At 37.2% G+C, this 21,411-nt stretch overlaps 2 protein-coding genes and 1 long non-coding RNA gene across 4 annotated transcripts; 2 read left to right on the top strand and 1 right to left on the bottom strand.

Moving 5' to 3' along the window:
• Positions 1-5,330: 5,330 nt before the first annotated feature.
• On the top strand, positions 5,331-10,880 carry si:ch211-199g17.2 (uncharacterized). Of its 2 annotated transcripts, XM_059555289.1 has the most exons (11): positions 5,331-5,438; positions 5,517-5,574; positions 6,148-6,228; positions 6,334-6,424; positions 6,515-7,152; positions 7,287-7,445; positions 7,554-7,696; positions 7,867-7,980; positions 8,068-8,125; positions 8,239-8,322; positions 10,224-10,880. In XM_059555289.1, exons 1-11 carry the CDS (start codon positions 5,388-5,390, stop codon positions 10,808-10,810), a joined length of 2,064 nt encoding a protein of 687 aa, XP_059411272.1. In that variant the 5' UTR covers positions 5,331-5,387; the 3' UTR covers positions 10,811-10,880. The 2 variants fall into 2 exon arrangements, with proteins under 2 accessions (XP_059411272.1, XP_059411271.1); XM_059555288.1 differs by having other exon boundaries at positions 6,334-7,152.
• A 2,344-nt stretch (positions 10,881-13,224) lies between these two features.
• Positions 13,225-14,212, top strand: LOC132145345 (uncharacterized). Its single transcript, XR_009434459.1, has 3 exons — positions 13,225-13,510; positions 13,803-13,895; positions 14,163-14,212. It is a non-coding gene; the product is annotated as an uncharacterized LOC132145345 (long non-coding RNA).
• Positions 14,213-15,193: 981 nt separating this feature from the next.
• Positions 15,194-21,143, bottom strand: fam83hb (family with sequence similarity 83 member Hb). Its single transcript, XM_059556268.1, has 5 exons — positions 20,652-21,143; positions 20,068-20,232; positions 19,864-19,988; positions 16,962-19,767; positions 15,194-16,479 (listed from the first exon to the last, which is right to left on the bottom strand). Exons 1-5 carry the CDS (start codon positions 21,099-21,101, stop codon positions 16,459-16,461), a joined length of 3,567 nt encoding a protein of 1,188 aa, XP_059412251.1. The 5' UTR covers positions 21,102-21,143; the 3' UTR covers positions 15,194-16,458.
• Positions 21,144-21,411: the final 268 nt, after the last annotated feature.

Genomic DNA, 21,411 nt, shown 5'->3' with positions numbered 1-21,411 from the left:
ACATACACTTTAACTGAAACAGTTTAATATCATTAATGAGAAGTTATACTTGGTAATAGATGCATGAAATTATACACAGGTACATGTAATTTCCACTCAGCTTGTACGGGCAATATTACCTGAGAGATAAAGAGAGAGCAAAAGACAGCTTTAGGTAAAAAAAAAAAAAAAGACAGAAAGACGTATATCTTTGACCTATGGCTATAGGCCTGTGGCTTTTAACCCAGCTAGGAAGCCAAAACTCAGATAGAAAGGACGAGAAGGAAACTGTCTTTGTTCATTTTCAAACTTACAGTTCGTTTTGTCACACAGCTTCTCTTTCACTTTTCTCATATCTTTCAGATATGCAGATGTCTGTTGTTTTTGCTCACTCTGTGAGGGGGTGGGGTGTGAGAACTGTCTAGACGAGAGACGAGAGCATAAGAGGAAAGCAGACATCTGCTCTGTACTACTGCTAATAAGCCAAATCGGTAAACACATGCTCTCTGACTACTGTCCTTTGCAATTCTTCAACACCAAAAGGTACTCTTTTAATCAAGGTATAGTCCAACAAGGTTTAAAATAAACTGCATTAAACTGTATAAGTCTTATAAGGATAAGGAAAAACTAATTATCAGATTATGATAAATAACATTACATATGGAACTAATGCAGTGTAAACCAAGCAGATGATCCAGACAGTCACAAAAAAAGTAAATTCAAGAACAGTTATCAGACAAAGCCTGATAATAATGATAATATAGTACCAAATAAATCAATCAAATAAGCATAAACGTTGTAAAACCAAAATTAAAAAGGAATGAAAACATAAATCAAATATGACCCATAATGTAAGTATAGATAAACAAGGAGGAAATATAGGAGAAATGCCAAAAGTCTTCTAAAATACATTAAGAAAACCAAACATTTTATAGGCTGTGCTACATGACAGGGAGAAAGAGATTCCCCACTGAACTATCTTAAACTTCTCTTGCAGTGTTTCAAAGCTGAAACATTCTTGCAGGTGTTTGTGATCATGTTTTTCTTCAGTCAAACTGATGTATTAAGCGTTTGTAGTTTTAATACTATTTATGAAATGGACATGTAATAAAATGTCTCCACCGAAAACATCTGAGCATCAACATAACATGAACATATGAATTGTACCATGTATGGAGATACAAGCAGGAGTATCTCTTAAGGATATAAAATAGGCATAAAAACACAAGATAAAACAAAATGTAACGATTACCTGATGATAATTTCTGTAAAAAAATAAATAAATAAATAAATACATTATTAAAGATCTAAGAAATCAATACAGTGAATATATTTTCTACAGTAAATGTATGATGAATATATGGTATTGAGTGAACATGTGGATATTTTAAATGAGAAAGATCAAATTAAACACCAGGCACCGGGAAAAGTGAGGAGTTACTCTGTTTATCTCTCACTCAGATAACATTGTTCTTTCATTGTTACTTTATGTCAGGTCTTAAAGAAACAAGAAAAGGAAAATATATATTTGTACAGCATATAAAAGTATGAAACACTTTTAATCAGAGAATAAAAGTAAACACAGATTATTAGGCAGGTTCATCAAAGGTAACATTGTTTACATTAACTGGCCAATAATCTGTGGTGGGATGATTGTTTTTTTTTTTTTTTTTTTTTTGAGAAACATGGGAGGATGGAGAAGACTCTCATGTCAAATAATCTTTGAAGTCAAAAAGTTACACTGCATTCTTGTAGAGCATAGTTGTAACCCTTCCTGAGATTTCATCACAAGTTCATATGAGGTCACCATTCCAACCAATCACATGCAAATAAAAAGCATCCAATCAAACGCACAACTAATAGCTCATGCAGGGTGGAGTGAAAGCTGTTTCATGACTGTTATTAGCACTTGTTTGGGCATTTATGGCTTGTTGGGGCTTATTGTTTCAGGCTGAAAACTGGAATGTTTCTGATTTGATGCCCACCAACCTCCAAATCATGCTCAGACTGACTGGCCTTTGGTTACTAAGTACTCAATGTTGTGCATGAGACCAGGAAATTATTTAGTTGTTTGTCACATACTTAAAATATCTTACAGTCTGTTTCTGTTTGTCCTCTCATAGCTGTAAACAATACCTGAAAACAAACACAGAAGTATCCCATTCAGGTTTGACGGTCATCAGGACAGACATCCACCAGCTAAAAAGAAGTGAATCAAAACGAGATAAAATGGAGAACAACACATCCACACTGAGTTTATAGAAACATTCTCTTCATGAATGCATACAGTATGAAGCAACCAATCAAGCTGACAAATCTGAAAGAGTAAGAGATATTTTTTGAGCTATTGACCTGCATGACTCTAGGCATAGTTGGAATTTATGTGTGGGGGTTCAAAAGCATTCCTCTTGGCCAGACCCCCATTCACCACCCAGATAAAACATGGCACGAATAAATACACTTAAAAAGACTTGAATGGATATTTTATTTAATAATACAGTTTGTAGCTTTTTTTTCCAACAGGATAGTTGCACCATCTGTTTTCTTCTACATTTCTGTATTAGCCACTGATCTATAACAGAGAACATATATAGATATATCGATCAGTGATTAGAGCCTGTTTTTCAGTTCAAATTCTGTTCAGGACACCTTATTCTTGTCTTCTTGTTATTATGTTTTGCCTGTGTAAGCAAGACTGAAAACATCTGTGTCTTAAGAATAGAAAAGAGAGAAGTGGTGCAAGCCTTCGAGACAGACGAAAGAAATGCTCAGAAGAAGTTTATAATGTACTGTGAGATTAAGGTGAAAACATACATTTAGATGAGGAATATATATAGCCCACACACACACATTTAGGAGATTCTTGTACTTAAGCCAAGAAGAGTTAGCAGCAGTAACCCCTTTCTTTAATCTCTTTAGGCTGCGAAGGTCACGTTGGCGTTCAGAGAGACAACACATTACTTTTGGATAGTTTATCACTTCCTCGGCCTTGAAGGGGAAGGAGCTCACACTGCAAGACACATTAAATAAGCAAAGACGTGCTTATTAATGTGAATTGTAAAGATTACGTATAAGATTAAAAAAACAAAAGCGAGAAATAGTGATACCTTAAATAACTATGTTATTTACTACAAATATACATAGATTTTTTTTTCTTCTTCTAGAAAATTCTAATTAGTTCATAATTTTTAAATACCCGCCTATTTTTAGCTCTTGGAAGTACAAAAGTTCAGTTTCCTCATTTCATTTCAGTGGAAAATGATTTACGAACATTTCAGTTTATGAATATTCACGAGGTTTTGCTGACGTGTTAATGAATATTCATGAGTCTACACACCTCCAAACCACGCAGCAAGCCTTTACACCTCACTTAAGAATAAAGTACAGGTAGGCCACCAAATTATCACTTTAACCCTTTGAAAAAAAACTTCTTAACCATTTTTGTTTGATAAGTTCAGAGTTTTTGTCGGACGAAATAGACAAGCTAATCGCACGTGCTTAGATGGTAGCGGGAGCTCTTTAGGAATCACAACTAAACGCGGTCACACTTTAAGGATACTTGATGTCTCTTTCTCGTATCGAAGAAATGTCGGCAGTTTCGTGTCATGTTTGGTTTATATCCATTTTCTCTCTGTTACTCAACTAAACGTTAGTACTATGAGTTAGAACAGATATAACGATGGGTTGCAGTTATTTTCTGACGGTTGCACTCACTAGACTTGCAAAAGTTGTAAATAAACATATACCTTACGTTCGCAAGGGAAAACTACTTAGTGACTAACGTTACATCATCATACTGTGTACTGTACAGTAACGTTTAACATAGTAAAACAGTACATATTATAGAAGATTTCATTCAGACATTGCCTCATTGGTGAGAGGAAATTGGCATGTTCCACTCAGTATAGAGTACTGTGAGATTCTGCTTGTGCACGTGAACATCTTGTGTTAAAGGACATTGTGTGATGAAAGTATGATGTGCTAAGATTTGAACCTTAATCTTGTTTCATGATATATGATTGCCCAAAGAAGTCAGTTATGCTTATTCAGCTATTATTTGCCAGACATTCCATTGCCTCACTTCCTCTCAGATGCTGTATAAAAGTGGCACCCAATGCACAATAAAGTTGAGCTTAGAATAAACTGCACCACTTGTGTGTCTCATTCTTTGGTTCCTGGTGCCAGCTCTCCTCTGCTCAGATAACCCAACCTGAACCAAAATTATATTTGCGATCTCGAAGGCAGATATAGCAAGTATAGGATGTTAGTATGCTATTCTGAATATACCTGTGGATAGTTTGAACGTTTAGCCGAACGTTACCTAGACACTGTTCTATTTTTTCTTTCTCTTTTTCGCCCTGTAGTTTCTCAGGAGTTTGTTTGTTGTCTTCACAGCAGCCCAGTTATGTTTGCTGCAAGCAGCCCAGGTTTGTTTTGTCAAAGTTTCCAGCACACTCCTGTAATTATATTTTACCATAGTTGTCCTCTATAATGTCCTAATAATTAAAATTGTACTGTATTGCGTTCCAGGGTGCCAGAGTCACCTGTACAATTCCATACGTTCATATCTCCACAATCAGAACAGAGCACAGCCCATCATTGGTAAGAGAGGGTCCATCATCTAAAATGATTAAGTTCCTGGATTTAAATAAACATCTAAACAAAAAAAATGAATTTGTGTGTGAACCTGTTTGAATGTTTCAGGTCTGAACTCCATCACAGAGGTTTTGGCATATAACCAGCCTGCATTGTACTTTTGTGATGTCTGCGTTTTGAGAATAACCAAGGCTGATATCAGGAACCACATCATGGGCAGCATCCACAGATACAATTACATTGCAAGTTATTGGTTATGAGATTTTTTATTTTATTTGTAAGATTTTCGACATGACATGACAGATTGCTGTGTTTTCATCTCTATTTTATGTAAGGGAATATGAAAAAATATAATTTACTTTTCTTTCATGTATTCTTACATTAAGTGCTTTTATTACATATGTTTTATTTATGTACGCTTACATTTATGCTTTGAGTTTAATTTTATTATGTGCAAATTTTTGTTTAGATTTAATGTGTTCTTCTTTTTTCTTTATTGAAGGATGTAGAAACTCTTTAATATATACACAGTTATCTTCTGCTTGCATTGACCCTTCCATGATACATGTGGAAGCTGTAATACCTTTAAGAAAATCTAATATCTAATATTTGCTTTTATGTTTTTCTTAGTTGCGGTTAGAAAATCTAGATACTTCATCTATGCTTCTTTAATATTTGTTTTTGTCTTCTGATTCTACTTGCAGTAGTTTTCCTATGTAATTTTTTTTTTTTTTTACTTTCTGTAACAGAAATCTCATGATGCACATGGGTGGACGTCTGATACAGACCTGACTCTTTTGGCTCGCCCTCTAATGGATATCGCAAAAAAGGTTGAAAAGAAGGAGGGAACAGGTGATATACAGGTAAAAAAAAGTATCAAAATCGTTTTCTTTTATATTAATATACAGTCTCCTCACTAACCTTCCAATTTCTCTGATAAGGTTCTGAATGTGGATGAAGTCATCTACAAGGAGATGGCATCATTGCCTGTCCCTAATGGTCTGTCTTTTATGTCCTATCTTATTGCTCCATTCAAAACGTGTGGAAAATAGCTGAAATTAATGAAAACGTTGAGTTTTATGTATATTTTCCATGCAAAACACTTTAAAACCACTTTAGCTGTTATTTAGATTTTTTGAGAATTAGGCACATGCAATATTGGACCCACCGGTGGGTCCCCAGAGTTGATGTGGTTTTAAGTAAAGAGCAGTCACCTCAGGAATATTTATCTGCACTTATTTTCAAATATGTTGTTTAAAGCTTAGTTATACAGCAGTTTAATGTTAATTATTCATTTAACATATGCATCTATCCAGAGTCACTAACAAATGAGATAAGAAACAGTAGTGATTGATCCAAGATTTAATCAAATATAATTTAGTATTACAATTAAGTTCACATGAGGTTTGATAATTTTCACCTTTTTTATGTCGCTTTAAATAAATTGGTGCTAAATGTTAGATTAAATTTACAATTTAAGGAAAGAAAACTGTTTAGTGGCACTTGGTGGTGATTTTTGACTTGTGTATCTTTATTAACCCTCATCACTTCTTCTTTTGTCAATTGTCTTAGCCTTTGCTCAGATGAAGAAGATCAAGGATCAGCGAAACCCTAATGCACCTAATTTGCTTGTTCACAACAGCCCGTCTGAAGGTGTGGATTCTGCAGTATGTTTAATATGACTTAATCTGTTTCATTATTATACTGTAGTACTTAGATACTGATATATGTTTGGTGTATTTTAATGTTCTTTGAAAGGTAAAGAAACCAGTGCTCAAGAGCAGCAAGACTCTGACAATATGAATGGGACTGCACAACGTTCAACTTTAGGATGTTTGGTCCCAACACAGTGTGTATCTACGACACCATTGAGGTCAAAGTGTTCAAGTTTGATTGAACCCCAACAAGTCTCAACCAATCCAATCACATCTCTCCATAGAACCGCAGGTCCTGTCAAACCATTATTCACATGTCAGGATTTATCTACACCTCAGAGTCTAGTGGATTCTCATGTTTCATCTAGAATACCTTTTCTAGAAAGCTCCCCAGCTCCAGTCATCAGCCAACACATAAATCAGTATCAACCAATCCCAGGCAGAAGCCTTCAAAGATACATAATGCCATCTGAAAACCAGTGTTATACTGAAGCAAGGACAATCTCTGTTGTAAGACCACCAAGACAGTATATCCCCATCAGAGTTCACTGCCAGAATGATATTGTGCATGCTGATGAAGATGATGGGAACAGTTCTGTCCAGTCATTTGGAGTTAGCTATGAATCATATCCAATGCACCTGGCCCAAACCATTCCATATGAAATCCAGAGGCAAACACCATCTCTTTCAGTGAGCCACATCATGGTACCAGAGTTAACCCAGGATCTATCAAACAGGCATGGATTTTTCAGGATTGAAAGCTCACCTGATAGTCCAGAGCCTGTCAGAGATGTGGAGATCGTTATCAAGCAGATAAGAACCCAAATGGTAACAGAAGGACTGGAACCGGCTACAACGCATGATTTAAGTCTGTCTGAGTCTAATTTAGAAGAACCAATCAACACCAGCTGGGACGTACATGGTAGTGTATATATATATATATATGTATATATATATATATATATATATGTATATATGTGTGTATACATATATATATATATGTGTATAAAATATCATTCTTTTTGGTGTTTGTGTAATTCTCATTTATATTGACAGAGGAGCCTCAATCATACACCTTAGCAGAAGAAAACACCTTTGTGTTCTCACAAAGTCCAATTGCCCAGTCTCCTCTTTCTCAGACTCAAAGTCCATCTGATCAGTTTCAATCAATAGAAGATTTTCTGGAAAACTACAATGGTCGAAAGCCTCTTATCGGTGAGTATATCTTCGTACTATGTAATCTAGCAGAATAATCACATACAAAAGATGATGCATTGATTTAAATTCACTGCACCAAACTGTGTGTGAGCATGTTTGTCACAGGTCTACAAGCTGTTATTAAGTGCCAGAGCGTGGATGGGAATCCACCTCCATGCTGTTACCTGTGTCAGCTGTGTTCTTTGAAGCTGAAGAAGAAAAAAATATTCAGCCACCTGACTGGCTGTGATCACCAGCGAAACTACTTAGTAAGTGTTTCTTTAGGTAGGAAAACTTACTCTCTTGCCAGCAACTGAATTAGTGAACTCTTCTTATCTATACATTACACAATTTGCACAGATATGCTATACAAAATATACAAAAATTCTGTTGCTAATTCACCATATTGTCGCTTATGCAAATGTCTTTGTGTCGCCAGAAAGCTCTCCATCCACAACTCTTGCCTAAAAAGCGTAAACACTGCAACACAAATGAGATGCTTGAGGATATTGCTATCCAGCTGGAGAAAGAGGATGGAAGAGGACATATAAAGGTACTACTTATGTTCATCTTGTTTTCATAGTCATAGAATTAGATGTGATTGTGCAGAGCTTTATGGTAACTTCATGTTGTTCTAAAGGTGATGAGGTTGTCTGCATGTCTTATTAGTGAGGTACTGGAAAAGGATTATCATTGGTGTAAGTACAGCAGATGAAAGCACAATACATGATTGTTATATTGTACTTCATCGGTGAGGGCCAAACCTGCCTCACTATATCATTTATTATATGCATCATTTCTTTATCAAAAGGCATGAGGGTGTTGAACTGTGGAGCCGATGTGGGGTGGAGATCAGGTCTGTTGTCTTTCAAGAAAGGAACTAGCAACACCACAGGTGAGTGAGTGAGTGAGTGTGTGTGTGTGTGTATATATATATATATATAGAGAGAGAGAGAGAGAGAGAGAGAGAGTGTGCGTCTACAGTCTTTCTTAGACAACCTAGGAAGTTGAAGAAGGTTTTGTAAGTTTCATTACAAGCTGTTCGCACAGTGGCAATAAAAAAGTGATGAATACATTCTTACATATATAGGTGCATCTCAATGTATTAGAATGTCGTGGAAAATTCATTTATTTCAGTAATTCAACTCAAATTGTGAAACTCGTGTCTTAAATAAATTCAGTGCACACAGACTGAAGTAGTTTAAGTCTTTGGTTCTTTTCATTGTGATGATGGCATTGTGATTTTCATTGGCTCACATTTAACAAAAACCCACCAATTCATGATCTCAACAAACCAGAATACTTCATAAGACCAATAAAAAAAAACATTTTTAGTGAATTGTTGGCCTTCTGGAAAGTATGTCCATTTACTATATATGTCCTCAATACTTGGTAGGGGCTCCTTTTGCTTTAATTACTGCCTCAATTCGGCATGGCATGGAGGTGATCAGTTTGTGGCACTGCTGAGTCTTCAGCTCATCTGCATTGTTTGGTCTCTTGTTTCTCATTTTCCTCTTGACACTAGCCCATAGATTCTCTGTGGGGTTCAGGTCTGGTGAGTTTGCTGGCCAGTCAAGCACACCAACACCATGGTCATTTAAACAACTTTTGGCAGTGTGGGCCGGTGCCATATCCTGCTGAAAAATGAAATCAGCATCTTAAAAAAGCTGGTCAGCAGAAGGAATCATGAAGTGCTCCAAGATTTCTTGGTAAACGGGTGCAGTGACTTTGGTTTTCAGAAAACACAATGGACCAGCACCAGCAGATGACATTGCAGCCCAAATCATCACAGACTGTGGGAACTTAACACTGGACTTCAAGCTACTTGGGCTATGAGCTATGAGCTTCTTCCTCAAGACTCTAGGACCTTGGTTTCCAAATGAAATACAAAACTTGCTCTCATCTGAAAAGAGGACTTTGGACCACTGGGCAACAGTCCAGTTCTTCTTCTCCTTAGCCCAGGTAAGACGCCTCTGACGTTGTGTGTGGTTCACCAAATTCCTTGACATGTCTGTGTGTGGTGGCTCAGTCAATTCCTTGTGAATTTCACTCAAATTCTTTAATTGATTTTGCTTGACAATCCTCATAAGGCTGTGGTTCTCTCGGTTGGTTGTTCATATTTTTCTTCCACACGTTTTCCATCCACTCACCTTACTTTTAACATGCTTGGATACAGCACTCTGTGAAAATCCAGCTTCTTTGGCAATGAATGTTAGTGGCTCACTCTCCTTGTGAAGGGTGTCAGTGATTGTCTTCTGGACAACTGTCAGATCAGCAGTCTTCCCCATGATTGTGTAGCCTAGTGAACCAAACTGAGAGTCCATTTTGAAGGCTCAGGAAACCTTTGCAGGTGTTTTGAGTTGATTCACTTAGCATGTCACCATATTCTAATTTGTTGAGGTTTTTGTTAAATGTGAACCAAAATCATCACAATTAGAAGAATCAAAGACTTAAACTACTTCAGTCTGTGTGCACTGAATTTATTTAATACACGAGTTTCACAATTTGAGTTGAATTACTGAAATAAATTAACCTTTCCATGACATTCTAATTTATTGAGATGCACCTGTAGCCTCTTTAAAATAGAAAAATTAATTGAAAACTGCTATTTTGCCCTAAACAAGCAATCTTAAAAAGGGAAAAGGTGCTCATTTATGGGTAGAGATTGTAATTAACACCAACACAATTGGATATCGAGTCCCTTATGATTATTTTCTACTGGAAAACAAAGCAAAAATAATTATAAAGAAAAATTATTAGAGGGAGATATTGATAGAGTTTCTTCTTTATCTCAAGGTCCCAGACAGACTCTTAAACGTCCAGCAGAGTCTATGCTGCCCCCTTCTGATGCACAGGCTTTAATAGCTCCAACCCATCAGATGTCCAAAAAAATGAAGAAGGGTCATCCTAAGAAAGTAGTATGTACAAACAAAGTTAAAGAGCCTGTTTTTAAGGTAAGCCTGTCACTGCAGGAGGGACCTGTTATCATTGAGAGAACATCTCTAAGAGAGACAACCACAGTGGCACCTGAGATCGAAGACCGAAGCCCTGCAACCACATGCACAGACAATGATGCACCGCCTTTAGCAGCTAACACACATTCTGAAGTTCAAATGAGCTTTCACAGCTGTACGTATGAGAAACAGTTCACAAATCCTGCTCATTATGCATACTCAGGGCAGTTTGACCAGTCTCAAGTTTTTCAATATCTCGAGCCTAATCTCAGACCTAGGGACTGTGGTCCAGTGGATGAGGTGGTCACTGTCACGTATGCTGATTGGCCGCTGCAGGACTGGTCCTGTACAAACAACCAGTGGATTGTAATGAGGCAAAACAGGGATGGAAGTGATTACTCTGAGTGTGCAAGTTACATGCAGTACTGATGAGAATGAGTCTTGAAACATCAACAAATAATAGTTTGAGCACTTTTTTGAGAAGATGCTGAGAAATGATTTAGCAACAGAATTAAAAAAAAAAAAAAATTCTCTCACTATTACAATATTTTTCTGTATTTTTTTACAGCCATGTTTCTGAAGCTGGTAAGAGGTGGGACCGAACCATTACTGAATTATTAAATCATTTTTTATTTAGTAAATTCAAAAAATGTAAAAGGGCTTCTACATAATATATAGATATTGCTTGTTCGTATCTTTAGTAATGCAGAACATGACACTGAATTTGTATGCTTTAATTTTTTTCTGTTCATAATGTATTGTTTTTTTTCATCAGTATTATTCATTTAACTTCATCCTCCATCAAAAATACATTATTTGTTAGTTACTTCCTGCTTTGGCTATATATATATATATATATATATATATATATATATATATATATATATATATAAATAATTCAAATTGCATTCAAAAGAGCATTGCTGTGTTCCACTTAACAGACATAAATATTTTCTGTGACCAGTGAATATATATATATATATCTGTTAACTTGGAATTAGTAACATTAACTTTGAATTAGTATTGAACAACAGATTTATTGTTTTCTGGTATACTGGCCTGTGTCACAGCTGAGGTCAGCAAGAAATACAAACACATGCATATATTACTGACTTCACAAGAAGGGTACCTCTCAGATTTAAGGAAAAAATATTTATAGGCATTCATAAACTAAATAGTTTGTTGTTTAAGTTATACATCTGAAATGTATTGACTTTGGTTCAAATGTATGCTTTAGGATCCAAAAAAGAATGTCTGTCTGGTTGTAACTACAAAACTACTTTTTTGTTAGTGTTTTTTTTTATGTTAGTGTTATCGATAATTAATATTCTTGTGATCAAGTTGTAGTAATTGATTTAGGGAGACATTCAGCAGTGTTGACTATTTGGTTCTGTTTAATCCAACAATGCTTTTGTCCTTAACAAGCATTACCTTTAATGCTGTTTCGCTCATTTTGTTTCTTTCACATGATGTATAAGTTAGTATTGTTGTTAGGCCAACATTTTGTCAGTATTTCTTAATTTGTGTCATGGCTGTAAGAATTTAATATAAAGTTCTTGTTATCACAAGTGTTGTTATAAAAATCATTTGTATTGTAAGTGATTGTTTTAACAGTAAATTCATATTTCTTCAATAAAATTATTTTCGCACACCTATAATCTGAATTGTATTATAATGTACTAGACATTATGTTGGCTAAATATTTTTTTGCTATACTAGAAAGGCTGCAGTCGTGAGTAGTCCAACTTGTTTAGTTTTTTGCAAAACAGGTTTTAGAAGAATTAATGAAATGCAGCATTTAAATGTATTTAACAGTACCATGTCTAACCAGGTGATGGCGCCAAATGGCCAGTTTACAAAAAGTGGAGAATGTGACAAGTGGAGTGAATTCTGTAATTGTTGTTAAATCGATATTTATTTTTTAAATGGATCAAAACGTAATTGATCGCATAATAATTTGTATTACAAAAACATTTTTAAATCAAACGGGTTTTTAAGACAACATGAGTATGTTTAAAATACAAATGCGCGTGAACAGCAGTTAACGTTAAACTGACTTTTTTAGTTTGTGAAATTAACGTTAACTTACCTCAGCAGTTGCTAACTGACCTCTAAAGAACCGCGTACAAACGAACGTTCCCCTCAGTATATTTACTCTAATATACTTACCCTACAAATGTGTATATATATATATATATATATATATATATATGTGTGTGTGTACTATTTATCAACTGGCGTCATAATGAGTGTGGTGCTTGGTGGGTTATTGTTTTGTTTGTTTTTGTGTATCGGTGTTGGCTAGTCAGCAAACTTAAGCAGGTTGAGTTTGACTTTCGAGTATTGCAGGTTGCTAAATGTTGTTTTTTGCAGAGTCGTCACTCAACATCGAAGATATTATAAAGACTCCAGAAAGCCCAGGTAGGACATGACTCATTAACGAGTTAAAATTCATTATTTTACATTACATATGTTAAAAATAATCCTATTAAACTGAGGAGTTTGTTACTGCTCACATTTTACCCCATTACATGGTGTGGGCCTAACCCATAAACCAAATCTTTTTTCTCTGTCCACTCAATGGGATTTAATGCCTTTGTATTTCTTATAAAAGCATTTGGTCTCTTTATAGGCAGGCGGGCAGAACCGAAACCAGCGGAGCTGTTGATCAAACTCAGGGAGCTGGCAAGCTGCAGCGAGGTCAATTAGCCTCTTTAGACGTTAAATCACTGTGTAAATCAACACATTTTATAAAGCAAAAATTAACACCCATATAAATTTAAGCAAAAAAACATTCTGAAGATGAAGTGAAGGAAACGGAAGGAGGAGGAAGATGCATGTATGTATACTCAAATGGCAAATGAGTATAATTTACACAGTGCCATTCATTTAAATGATGTAAAACAGTAAAGAGAAGCTTTTTTGTTGCAGTAACTGCTGAAGCTACAGTTGGAGGGAACACTGAATGAAAAGGAAGGTACTCTAGTCTAAAACCAAGCAATGACCCCATAAATTACATAAGCTTTGTTTTCAGATATATTTACAGTGTTAAAACAAATACTCTTGTCATTAAGAGTTACACAGATCTCTGCAGCTTAAATGTGAGGACCTCCAGCTAGAGGCACAAAGGTGAGCATACTTGGGCATCTATAAAACACTCATGGGACACTTTAAATGGGAACTGCTCACGTGCGAATCGCAGCACGAGTCACCAACATTGAGCTTTGGTCTCAGGTCATTGAGTCTTGTAAAGGGTGTGTAATGTATTCACTCGATACCTTACACAAATCATATTAAAATAGGATGACGTTGAGAGCAGCATTTTGTCAAATTTTTTTCTACTTTGTTAACGCAGAAATGTTTGAGACATACTAGAAGGCACCATTTTATTTGATTTACCATCTAACTTGTATCTCTTTAGGAAGCTTGAGCAGAACCATCATCTGAAAGAGGAAGCATTAAAGCAGTACTGCTTTCAGATCCAGGAGACCAAATTAAAGCACAGAAAGATTCGGTATGACTTACTGTTTTTAACAGAGAAGGGACATTTTTACATATTTGTTTACATATCAGAAATAGACATGAGATGCTGTGTCATTTCTTAGAATGCCAGAATGCCATTCCATGTATTGCCACATTCAAACTGATATGCTAAAACCCACCATTTCGGACATTACTGATGATATCATCAGGAATAAATGACAATTATAAAATATAAGAGCATGTTTTATTATCAAGAGAGACTGCTTTTGAAAGTCTAAATAATCTAATTTTATTTTAGGATTAAGTTTGAGAATCGGCTTCATCAATTAATGGAGCAGCATAAAAACCTGTTCAACGTCTTTGTAAGTGGCCTATGAGAATGGATATTGAACTAAATGCAACTGAGCTTTCTTTATTTTTAATTGTAAAATGGAGAGTGCTTTATTCATAGAACAATAGCTTTTATGTTCCTTTTTTCTTTTTCCAGACTCCACAAAGACTTCCAACAGAAATACAGTCTGCAGAGTACACCACTGAGCAGCTGTTGAAGGCTGGTACATTTTATTATTACTTTTGTTCCATTGCTTAGTTTTTATGGTCCTTTCCAGTACAACCAGTGTGTAGTTGCCTGCTAAGTGGGACATTTGATCTGTTCTGGTTTTATTCAGACGTAGAAGTCAAATTAATCCAGTCATTTTTCCAAAATCTTTCCAAAATGACTCATTTGGCCAGTCAACAAGACAATCACTGAATTCAGAATAGCATATTAGCAGACTACTCTGCTGTATAAAGTTATGGCAGACATATTAAGAGTACCATGATATTCTGAATTCAGCCATTTTTAACACATCCTAAAGCTAGAGTACTTGCAATGATGGGATCGCACAGGAATGTAACCTGATACTCAAGTGTCTGTGGACCTAGAATTTAACTCTTAACATTTGACTGACAGCCCTTAAACAAGAGACCAAAATCATCTTTACAGTAATCTGATTCTTTCTTGTGTGTTTCTGTGTCCATCCCTGCAGAACAACAGAAGCTGGAGCAGTTTACCAAGCTTCTGGACAGGTTAAGCCTCACCCAGAATGCAGAGATGCACATGGACACATTTGAAAAATCACCATGAATATCTCAAACTGCTTTTGCAAACTTAAACTGAGTATCTAATACCTTCCAAGAAATATGAATTTTACAAAGAAGCATCTTATATATTCTTTTCCATTCTGTTCCATTGTTCTAATTGAACTTGTTACCAACTGCTATTGTCAACAAATGCTTGTGAACAAACAATGTTTAAATCCAAAATCAAACCATTCTGTACCTAGAAAATGAAAGTTTCTTAAACCATTTATTTAGAATTTATAAGACACAATAAAAAAAAGTTTGTAAACAAGTCTAAATTCCCCAGGATTTGCATTTATATAAAATATGTACTGATGACACTCTTATCAAAATTCAATTCCATCATACTTCTAGATCAGATATTCCTCATTAGATCAGCTTCCAGTTTCCATAAATCATTCCTATGACACATCCAGAGAGCACTCTGGGAAATCTTTGGTGTTCAGTAATACCGTTCTGTCTTAATTACATTTTGCATTGACAAAATACAGGCTAAAGCCCAGTCCTGAGAATATCTTTATCAACCTAATATTTTACAGCTTCTCCTGACAACACAGTTCATGCAGGAATGTACAGGTATAGTATGAAACCATTGTACTGCAAGTTCTGATTGCCGGTGAAATACAATTAATTCAATTCCAAGCCTCACATCACTTTCTCGACTTTTCAGTCCACTTTCTTGATAGCACACTGTTGATAGAAGAAAGATGAATGAACAGGCCTCCTTTCATTTTAATACATTACTTACATACTTTCCAGTCATCTCTTGACAGTTTCAGGTTCCACATTTTCTCTGTTCTTTGCCTTCAAAAGTAGCATTGTCTATCAACCATCTATGGTTTCTTTTATGCCTGCGATCCATTGGCACATTCAGCGCCAAAGCATAATTTCAGCATGACATGTCCTGGGGCATTTGTGTGGTGTGCTTTAAAGAGGGTGTGTTTTGGTGCCTTCCGAGTAGCATATCTCAGCTTCTGCCCAGACATGTTAATTTCCTTTGGAAATTGTGCATGCATGTACATTTACATCATATAGAACTTATAAGGTCCAGTAGAAAAAGAAAAAGCTGAGAAGAGCCTCTTGAAGTTCGAACCCTCCTTTGGCCTGACTTGTGTTTCCATGTTCTGTAGGGATGATGTGTGATTACTGTTAAGAGGTTTGCCCTGATGCCTTATAAGGACAAAGTGAATCATCTGTGGGTTCAGATTGGCACGGAGCAGGGAGTATTTCTCCTGCTGCATCAAGAATCCTCATATTTGAGGTTGTGCTATTTTCGTGGTCAGTTTACATGACATCCATGGATCATGTACTGTAGATTACTAGTCATTTTGCAGACACTTTTATCTGAAGCGACTTACTTGCTTCTCTGTGTCTGTTCACAGGAGTATTGGGGATGTTTGGAACTTTTTTAGAATGGTTTCAGGTTCTCTTTACAGTTCTCTGTGAGGAATATTGGCCACTTCATCCATGTTTTATCCCAGGTTATTCCCCATCTGTTGAAGCAGAGTGAATGATATGTGAGTAAAACATCCTACTAATCTCTCATCCATCAGTCCACAAATAGTACAGGAGATTCTATAATAGTCTATTTCAATTATTTCTGTCAAATTAAAACAAATAAATGGAGGTTGCAAACAAACTCATATTTAAATGTTATGGCATATAAAAACACTGATTTACTTTTGACATTTTTTAAATTCTAGGCATACCACAAAATAATGTAGAGTCAAATAATACATAAACATATAAAAGGAAAAATATATTTGTCAATAAATATATCTAGACATTACATGCTACATTAACTGCTTTGCTCTGAAATGATAAACCTCCTATATAAGATTTAAGCAGAAATAAAATCTACGTTCACTACAAATATTGTATAAGGATCTCATGTGATTGATCTAATTAGACTTTGCTCTGCCTTCTCTACATTTCCCTGGTCCCAGCAACACTCTTCTCGGTTACAATAAAGTACCTCAAAACGACTGTAGACTTTCTTTTCCTTGCGCATGCTCTCTATTCTCTTCAGCAGATTGTCCCTCTCCTGTGGGTTGACTGGAGTTCGGCTGAACTGATTCCGGTTTTGAAATCTGAAGGATGAATTGGAAACTTCTTCCTTGCCCCCCTCGACTTTCCCAGACTCTTCAGTCAGCTGTCTATTTTTCTGGCTATTTGCAGAGATTTGCTCTAGGATCACCTTGGTATCATCCCTGAGGTTGCTGCTAAATATCACATTTGAGGTAGAGGACTGATAGCGCGATGGAGTCGGTTTAACATTGGGTTTGTTGTTCTCTTCTAAGGTTGAAGATGATATGGATTCAGATGGTTTCTCTTTATCTGAGGGCTCCTCTTTTATCTCAGGGACTGCTTTCATTGACTTGTCCTCTTGAGAGTTGGAAACTCCTGAGTGCTTCTTTTCTCCCTTTGGCCCAAGCAAACCCTTTAATCTCTGTGTTTGTTTCTTGAGGAAATCAAGGGCCTTTGTATCTTTGCCATCAGAGTTCCCAAGGTTTAGGGAGCTCAGGCTTTCTTTGGACTCTGCACGGGTGATGCCCGATGAACTGAGGCTGCGACACTTCTTAAGCTCACTCTTTTTAGCATCTGTTGCATCCGTAAGAATATCCTCGCCACATGAGATACGACGATGAGAAGTTTGAGAGGCTTTGAATGGTTTTAGGAACTTGGGTGATGGGAAAGGCCGAAGTGACTTTGTTGGTTCCTTCACAGGTTCCTTCACAGGCTCCTTCACAGGCTCTTTCTTTGCTGCATCAGCTGTGCTCTCCGTCAGAGTTTTGCTGTTAATGAGTGGCCTGTCCATACAGACTTCAGATGGTTTTGTTGCAATCACCAAGCGCTGTGGTACAGGATCTGTTAGCGTAATCGTTGACTCTTGAGTCTTTACAGAGGAATCCACTGAAGTAACAAGCACATTTGGTACTGTGGTTGCTGTATCAGTGAGGTCTGGCTTTTTCATGGTTGTTTCTGGACTTTTAGCACCCAAATCTAACTCTAATTTTGAGCCCTTTCTCTTTTCTTCCAAATTTTTGAAGTACTGAAGTCTGCTTGCTGGATCATTCATGTTTAGTACGGAAGTTGTTTGCTGAGATCTCGAAGGCTCTGTTGGCTGGGTAACTTTATTGTCCTCGGGTTCAGGGTTGTCAGGTTTCTCAGGTTTCTCCTTTTCTTTGATAGGCTCCTCTTTGACATCTGTGATCGTAGTCAGATCTCCTGTAGATGCATTTTTAACCTCTTTTTCTTCTGCTTTTTTATGCTTACTCCAGTCAAATGGCTCTCTTGACATCGACCTCCTCTTCTCCAAAATCTCTGCTACAATAGATGAGTATCGAACAGGCTCACTCTCATCTTTCTCCTCCTGTAACTCCCCACCAGACTTGGCTTGCGAGGAGCTGTGTTGCTCCAGCTTTGAGGAGCTGAAGATTAAAGAGGACCTTAATCTGGAGCTCCTTTGCAGCATTGGGTTAATTCGAGATCGAAAAGACTCATGCTTGGTAATGCTGATTTCCCTTGGTTCTGGCTCCTTCTCATTGTCTGTTGAAGAGGATAGTGATGAAGCTGAAATGGCTGGCTTTAATGTGTCAGTACTTGTGGGACCCAGGTCAGAGCTAAAGTCTTTCACTTGATTCCTATCTTGTATGATGGGTTTACCATAGCGTGGCCGCAAATCAAGGTTTGGCTTAGTTGGGATGTTTTGACGCTCTCTTAAATGAAGGCCTGGTCCCTCTGAGCCATAAACTCTGCTGTCATGTTGTTGATGTGGCTCATCAAAGGCATCTGGACCCATTGGCTGATGCAGGCCTTCCTCTCCTGCATCTTCGTAAGTGCTGAGATAAGAGTTGATTCTCCAGCTCCGCAATCCCTGCTTTGCACTGGGGTCCTGGGACTGCCGTACCTGCTCTCCAGTGGAGAACAACTGCTTGTGGTCAGGAGGATGGGGCTGAGTAGGCGAACTCTGACAGGCATATGCATGGCCTGCAGCAGGCCTCTTGTGGGTTTGTGGACCATAGCGTCCCCCTCCCGCGTTGTACTGTTTTTCTGAATCACTTTTGAGGTCATCAGAGGACAAAACATTCAGATTTCCTGGTGCTTCAAGTTCAGGAGGATATCCAGAATCAGATTGTTGATCTGTCTGGTACATGCCAAAGTTAAGACGGTCAAAGTGTCTGCGCTCAGAATCTGGTTCCATGCCCTCACTATGATAGTAATGTTGTTCTCGTTGGTAATGCGATTCCGTCTCCTCCAAGTTGTTCATTACACGCTGTTTCATATACTGCCGGGAGGAGGCGTAGGTCTCACGGGTGCCCTCAGCATAGCTATGCCTCTTAAAGGCATTCATTTCCAGCTGCCTGGAGGCTAACATTGAGCGTCCTGGATCCAAGAATGACTGTTGCATCTTGAACTGCTGCGATGCATATTTTGTGACCTGCATAGGACCTGCACCTGGTTCAAGTGTATGGCGGAATGGGTCCTCCCTCCGAAAAGGTAGTATGGATTCAAGACGTTCCCCAAATGGGTAACCAGTAAGTTCAGGCTGGCGAAGATATCCTCTGGGATTCCTTAGTGACTGAGTTCTTTTTATGCCAAACTGACTGCCAGGGTAACCACTTGTATTGTCTTGTGGCATGGGTACAAGGGCATTTTCAACTGTAAGAGGCTGAGACTGAGCAAACAAGATACGAAACTCCTCATCAAATGCGGCAACTAGTTCTCCAAGGAACAAATGGGCAATGCAGCGGTGGATCTTCTCAAAAGACCACATAAAACTGGAGAAAGAGAGAAAGAAATATGAATAGTATCATCTGTGCCACATATAAGTGAGCATGCATTAAATTTGAATTCTTATCTGCCACTGAGCTCACCTATAGTTTCCACTGATCACTGCTCTGCAGTCTGTCATAAGAAAACGGTCCATAACTTGACCTTTAAATGATTTTCCTGTGCGGCAGAAATAGGTAATGCCTGCCACTGTCCGTACCCGCATCAGCTGTAAGCAGTGAAGTCAACATTAAGTCTGCGTTTTCTTACAATTCAAACGTATGCTTGTTGAGGTAAACTGAACTTACATGAATCATGTCCAGATTCACTTTACAGCTAGCCACCATGTTAACAAAATGATGGGCATTTTGTTCATCCAGCAGAATGTAGACAGGCACGTGACGTGCTGCAGCATCCAAAAGGTCAGAGAATATATCAATATCTGTAAAAATATCCATCACCACTGCGATTACCTGTGAGAAAGAGGAAATAAACATGAAATTAGCAATAACGATTTTACATAATCCAAATATGGCACAAAATGATTAGTAATTTTTGATTATTTTGTAGTGACCAATATAACGGTTGTATTGGACTTTGTACCATCACAATCAGTAGTGATGTAACATAAGTCACATGTTTTCACTTTTTGAGGCCACTGCAAAAATGCCCTATTTGTTTATTTCATGAGCAATAACGAGTTACTGACATAAAATGAGTGGAATTTGGCTGATCATAGTCTTAATTTCATGTAAGTGTACATCATGTTAAACGAACGTATCAAAAATAAAATGTTAAAGAAAATATTTGTACTGATGATAATGATTATTGAGTGGATCTTTCATATTCTTGATTCCAGCCTGACATCATTTACAAATTTGAAAGCACTTACCTGATGAGCATTTTTGATGAGGTGCCGGGCCTGCTCCTTAATGCTGGGCCGCTCAGGGTCAGTAGGGTTTACCAACATTGTGACTTCCGTGGGCCCCACAAAACTATGTTGCTGCAGGGGCCAGCCAAGGTCTAGTCCTGGTGCATCCAAATCAGAATGCATTGGCCAGTAGGTGTCAGAAGACCCATCCTGATCTATTTCCCCATATGGCAGTTCTGGTAAATTTCCAGCACTCTGTGGTGATTGCACAGTGCTTTTAATATGCTCAATCTCCGACCTTGATAAAAAGTCAACTACATTAGCACTTTGTAAAAAGTTGTAATAGCCCTCAACATCCTCTTCCACCAGGGCATCAATAGCCATGCGATACTCTTCTCGGTAATGCGGACGCAAGTAATTGGGATCCAGGGGGTTGTCGCCAAATGAAGAACACTGTGAGCGGTGGGCCATGATGGAGCAAGGAAAACAACCTAAAAAAAAAATAATTTAAATAAATAAGCATATGGAATAATCTAAACAGCATATGTAAATTAATATGTCGGATCACACTTTATTCTAAGGTCAGATTCTCGCTATTAACAATTACTTGACAATAAACAATGAAACATTGACTATGACTTTTGCCTTAATAAACTACTAATTTGCTGCTTATTAGAAATGTGGTTGTTAAATTTAGATATTGGGTAAGATTATGGATTTAGAATATGATCATGCAGAATATGCGCTTCCTATGTAATAATAAACAGCCAATAAGTTAATA

Source organism: Carassius carassius, chromosome 8 (genome assembly GCF_963082965.1).
Source record: "Carassius carassius chromosome 8, fCarCar2.1, whole genome shotgun sequence".
NCBI lineage: Eukaryota > Metazoa > Chordata > Actinopteri > Cypriniformes > Cyprinidae > Carassius > Carassius carassius.
The sequence above is the reverse complement of the archived record's forward strand: the minus strand, read 5'-3'. Positions and strand labels throughout refer to the sequence as shown.

Coding starts and splice junctions, on each gene's coding strand:
- si:ch211-199g17.2 (XM_059555288.1), top strand. CDS start 5,388: ATGGATATCGCAAAAAAGGTTGAAAAGAAGGAGGGAACAGGTGATATA. Junction 7,697..7,866: donor ATCACCAGCGAAACTACTTA/GTAAGTGTTTCT, acceptor TTGTGTCGCCAG/AAAGCTCTCCATCCACAACT. Junction 7,981..8,067: donor ATGGAAGAGGACATATAAAG/GTACTACTTATG, acceptor GTTGTTCTAAAG/GTGATGAGGTTGTCTGCATG.
- fam83hb (XM_059556268.1), bottom strand. CDS start 21,101: ATGGCCCACCGCTCACAGTGTTCTTCATTTGGCGACAACCCCCTGGAT. Junction 20,233..20,651: donor TCATCAAAAATGCTCATCAG/GTAAGTGCTTTC, acceptor TCTTTCTCACAG/GTAATCGCAGTGGTGATGGA. Junction 16,480..16,961: donor AAGTCTACAGTCGTTTTGAG/GTACTTTATTGT, acceptor CTGCTTCAACAG/ATGGGGAATAACCTGGGATA.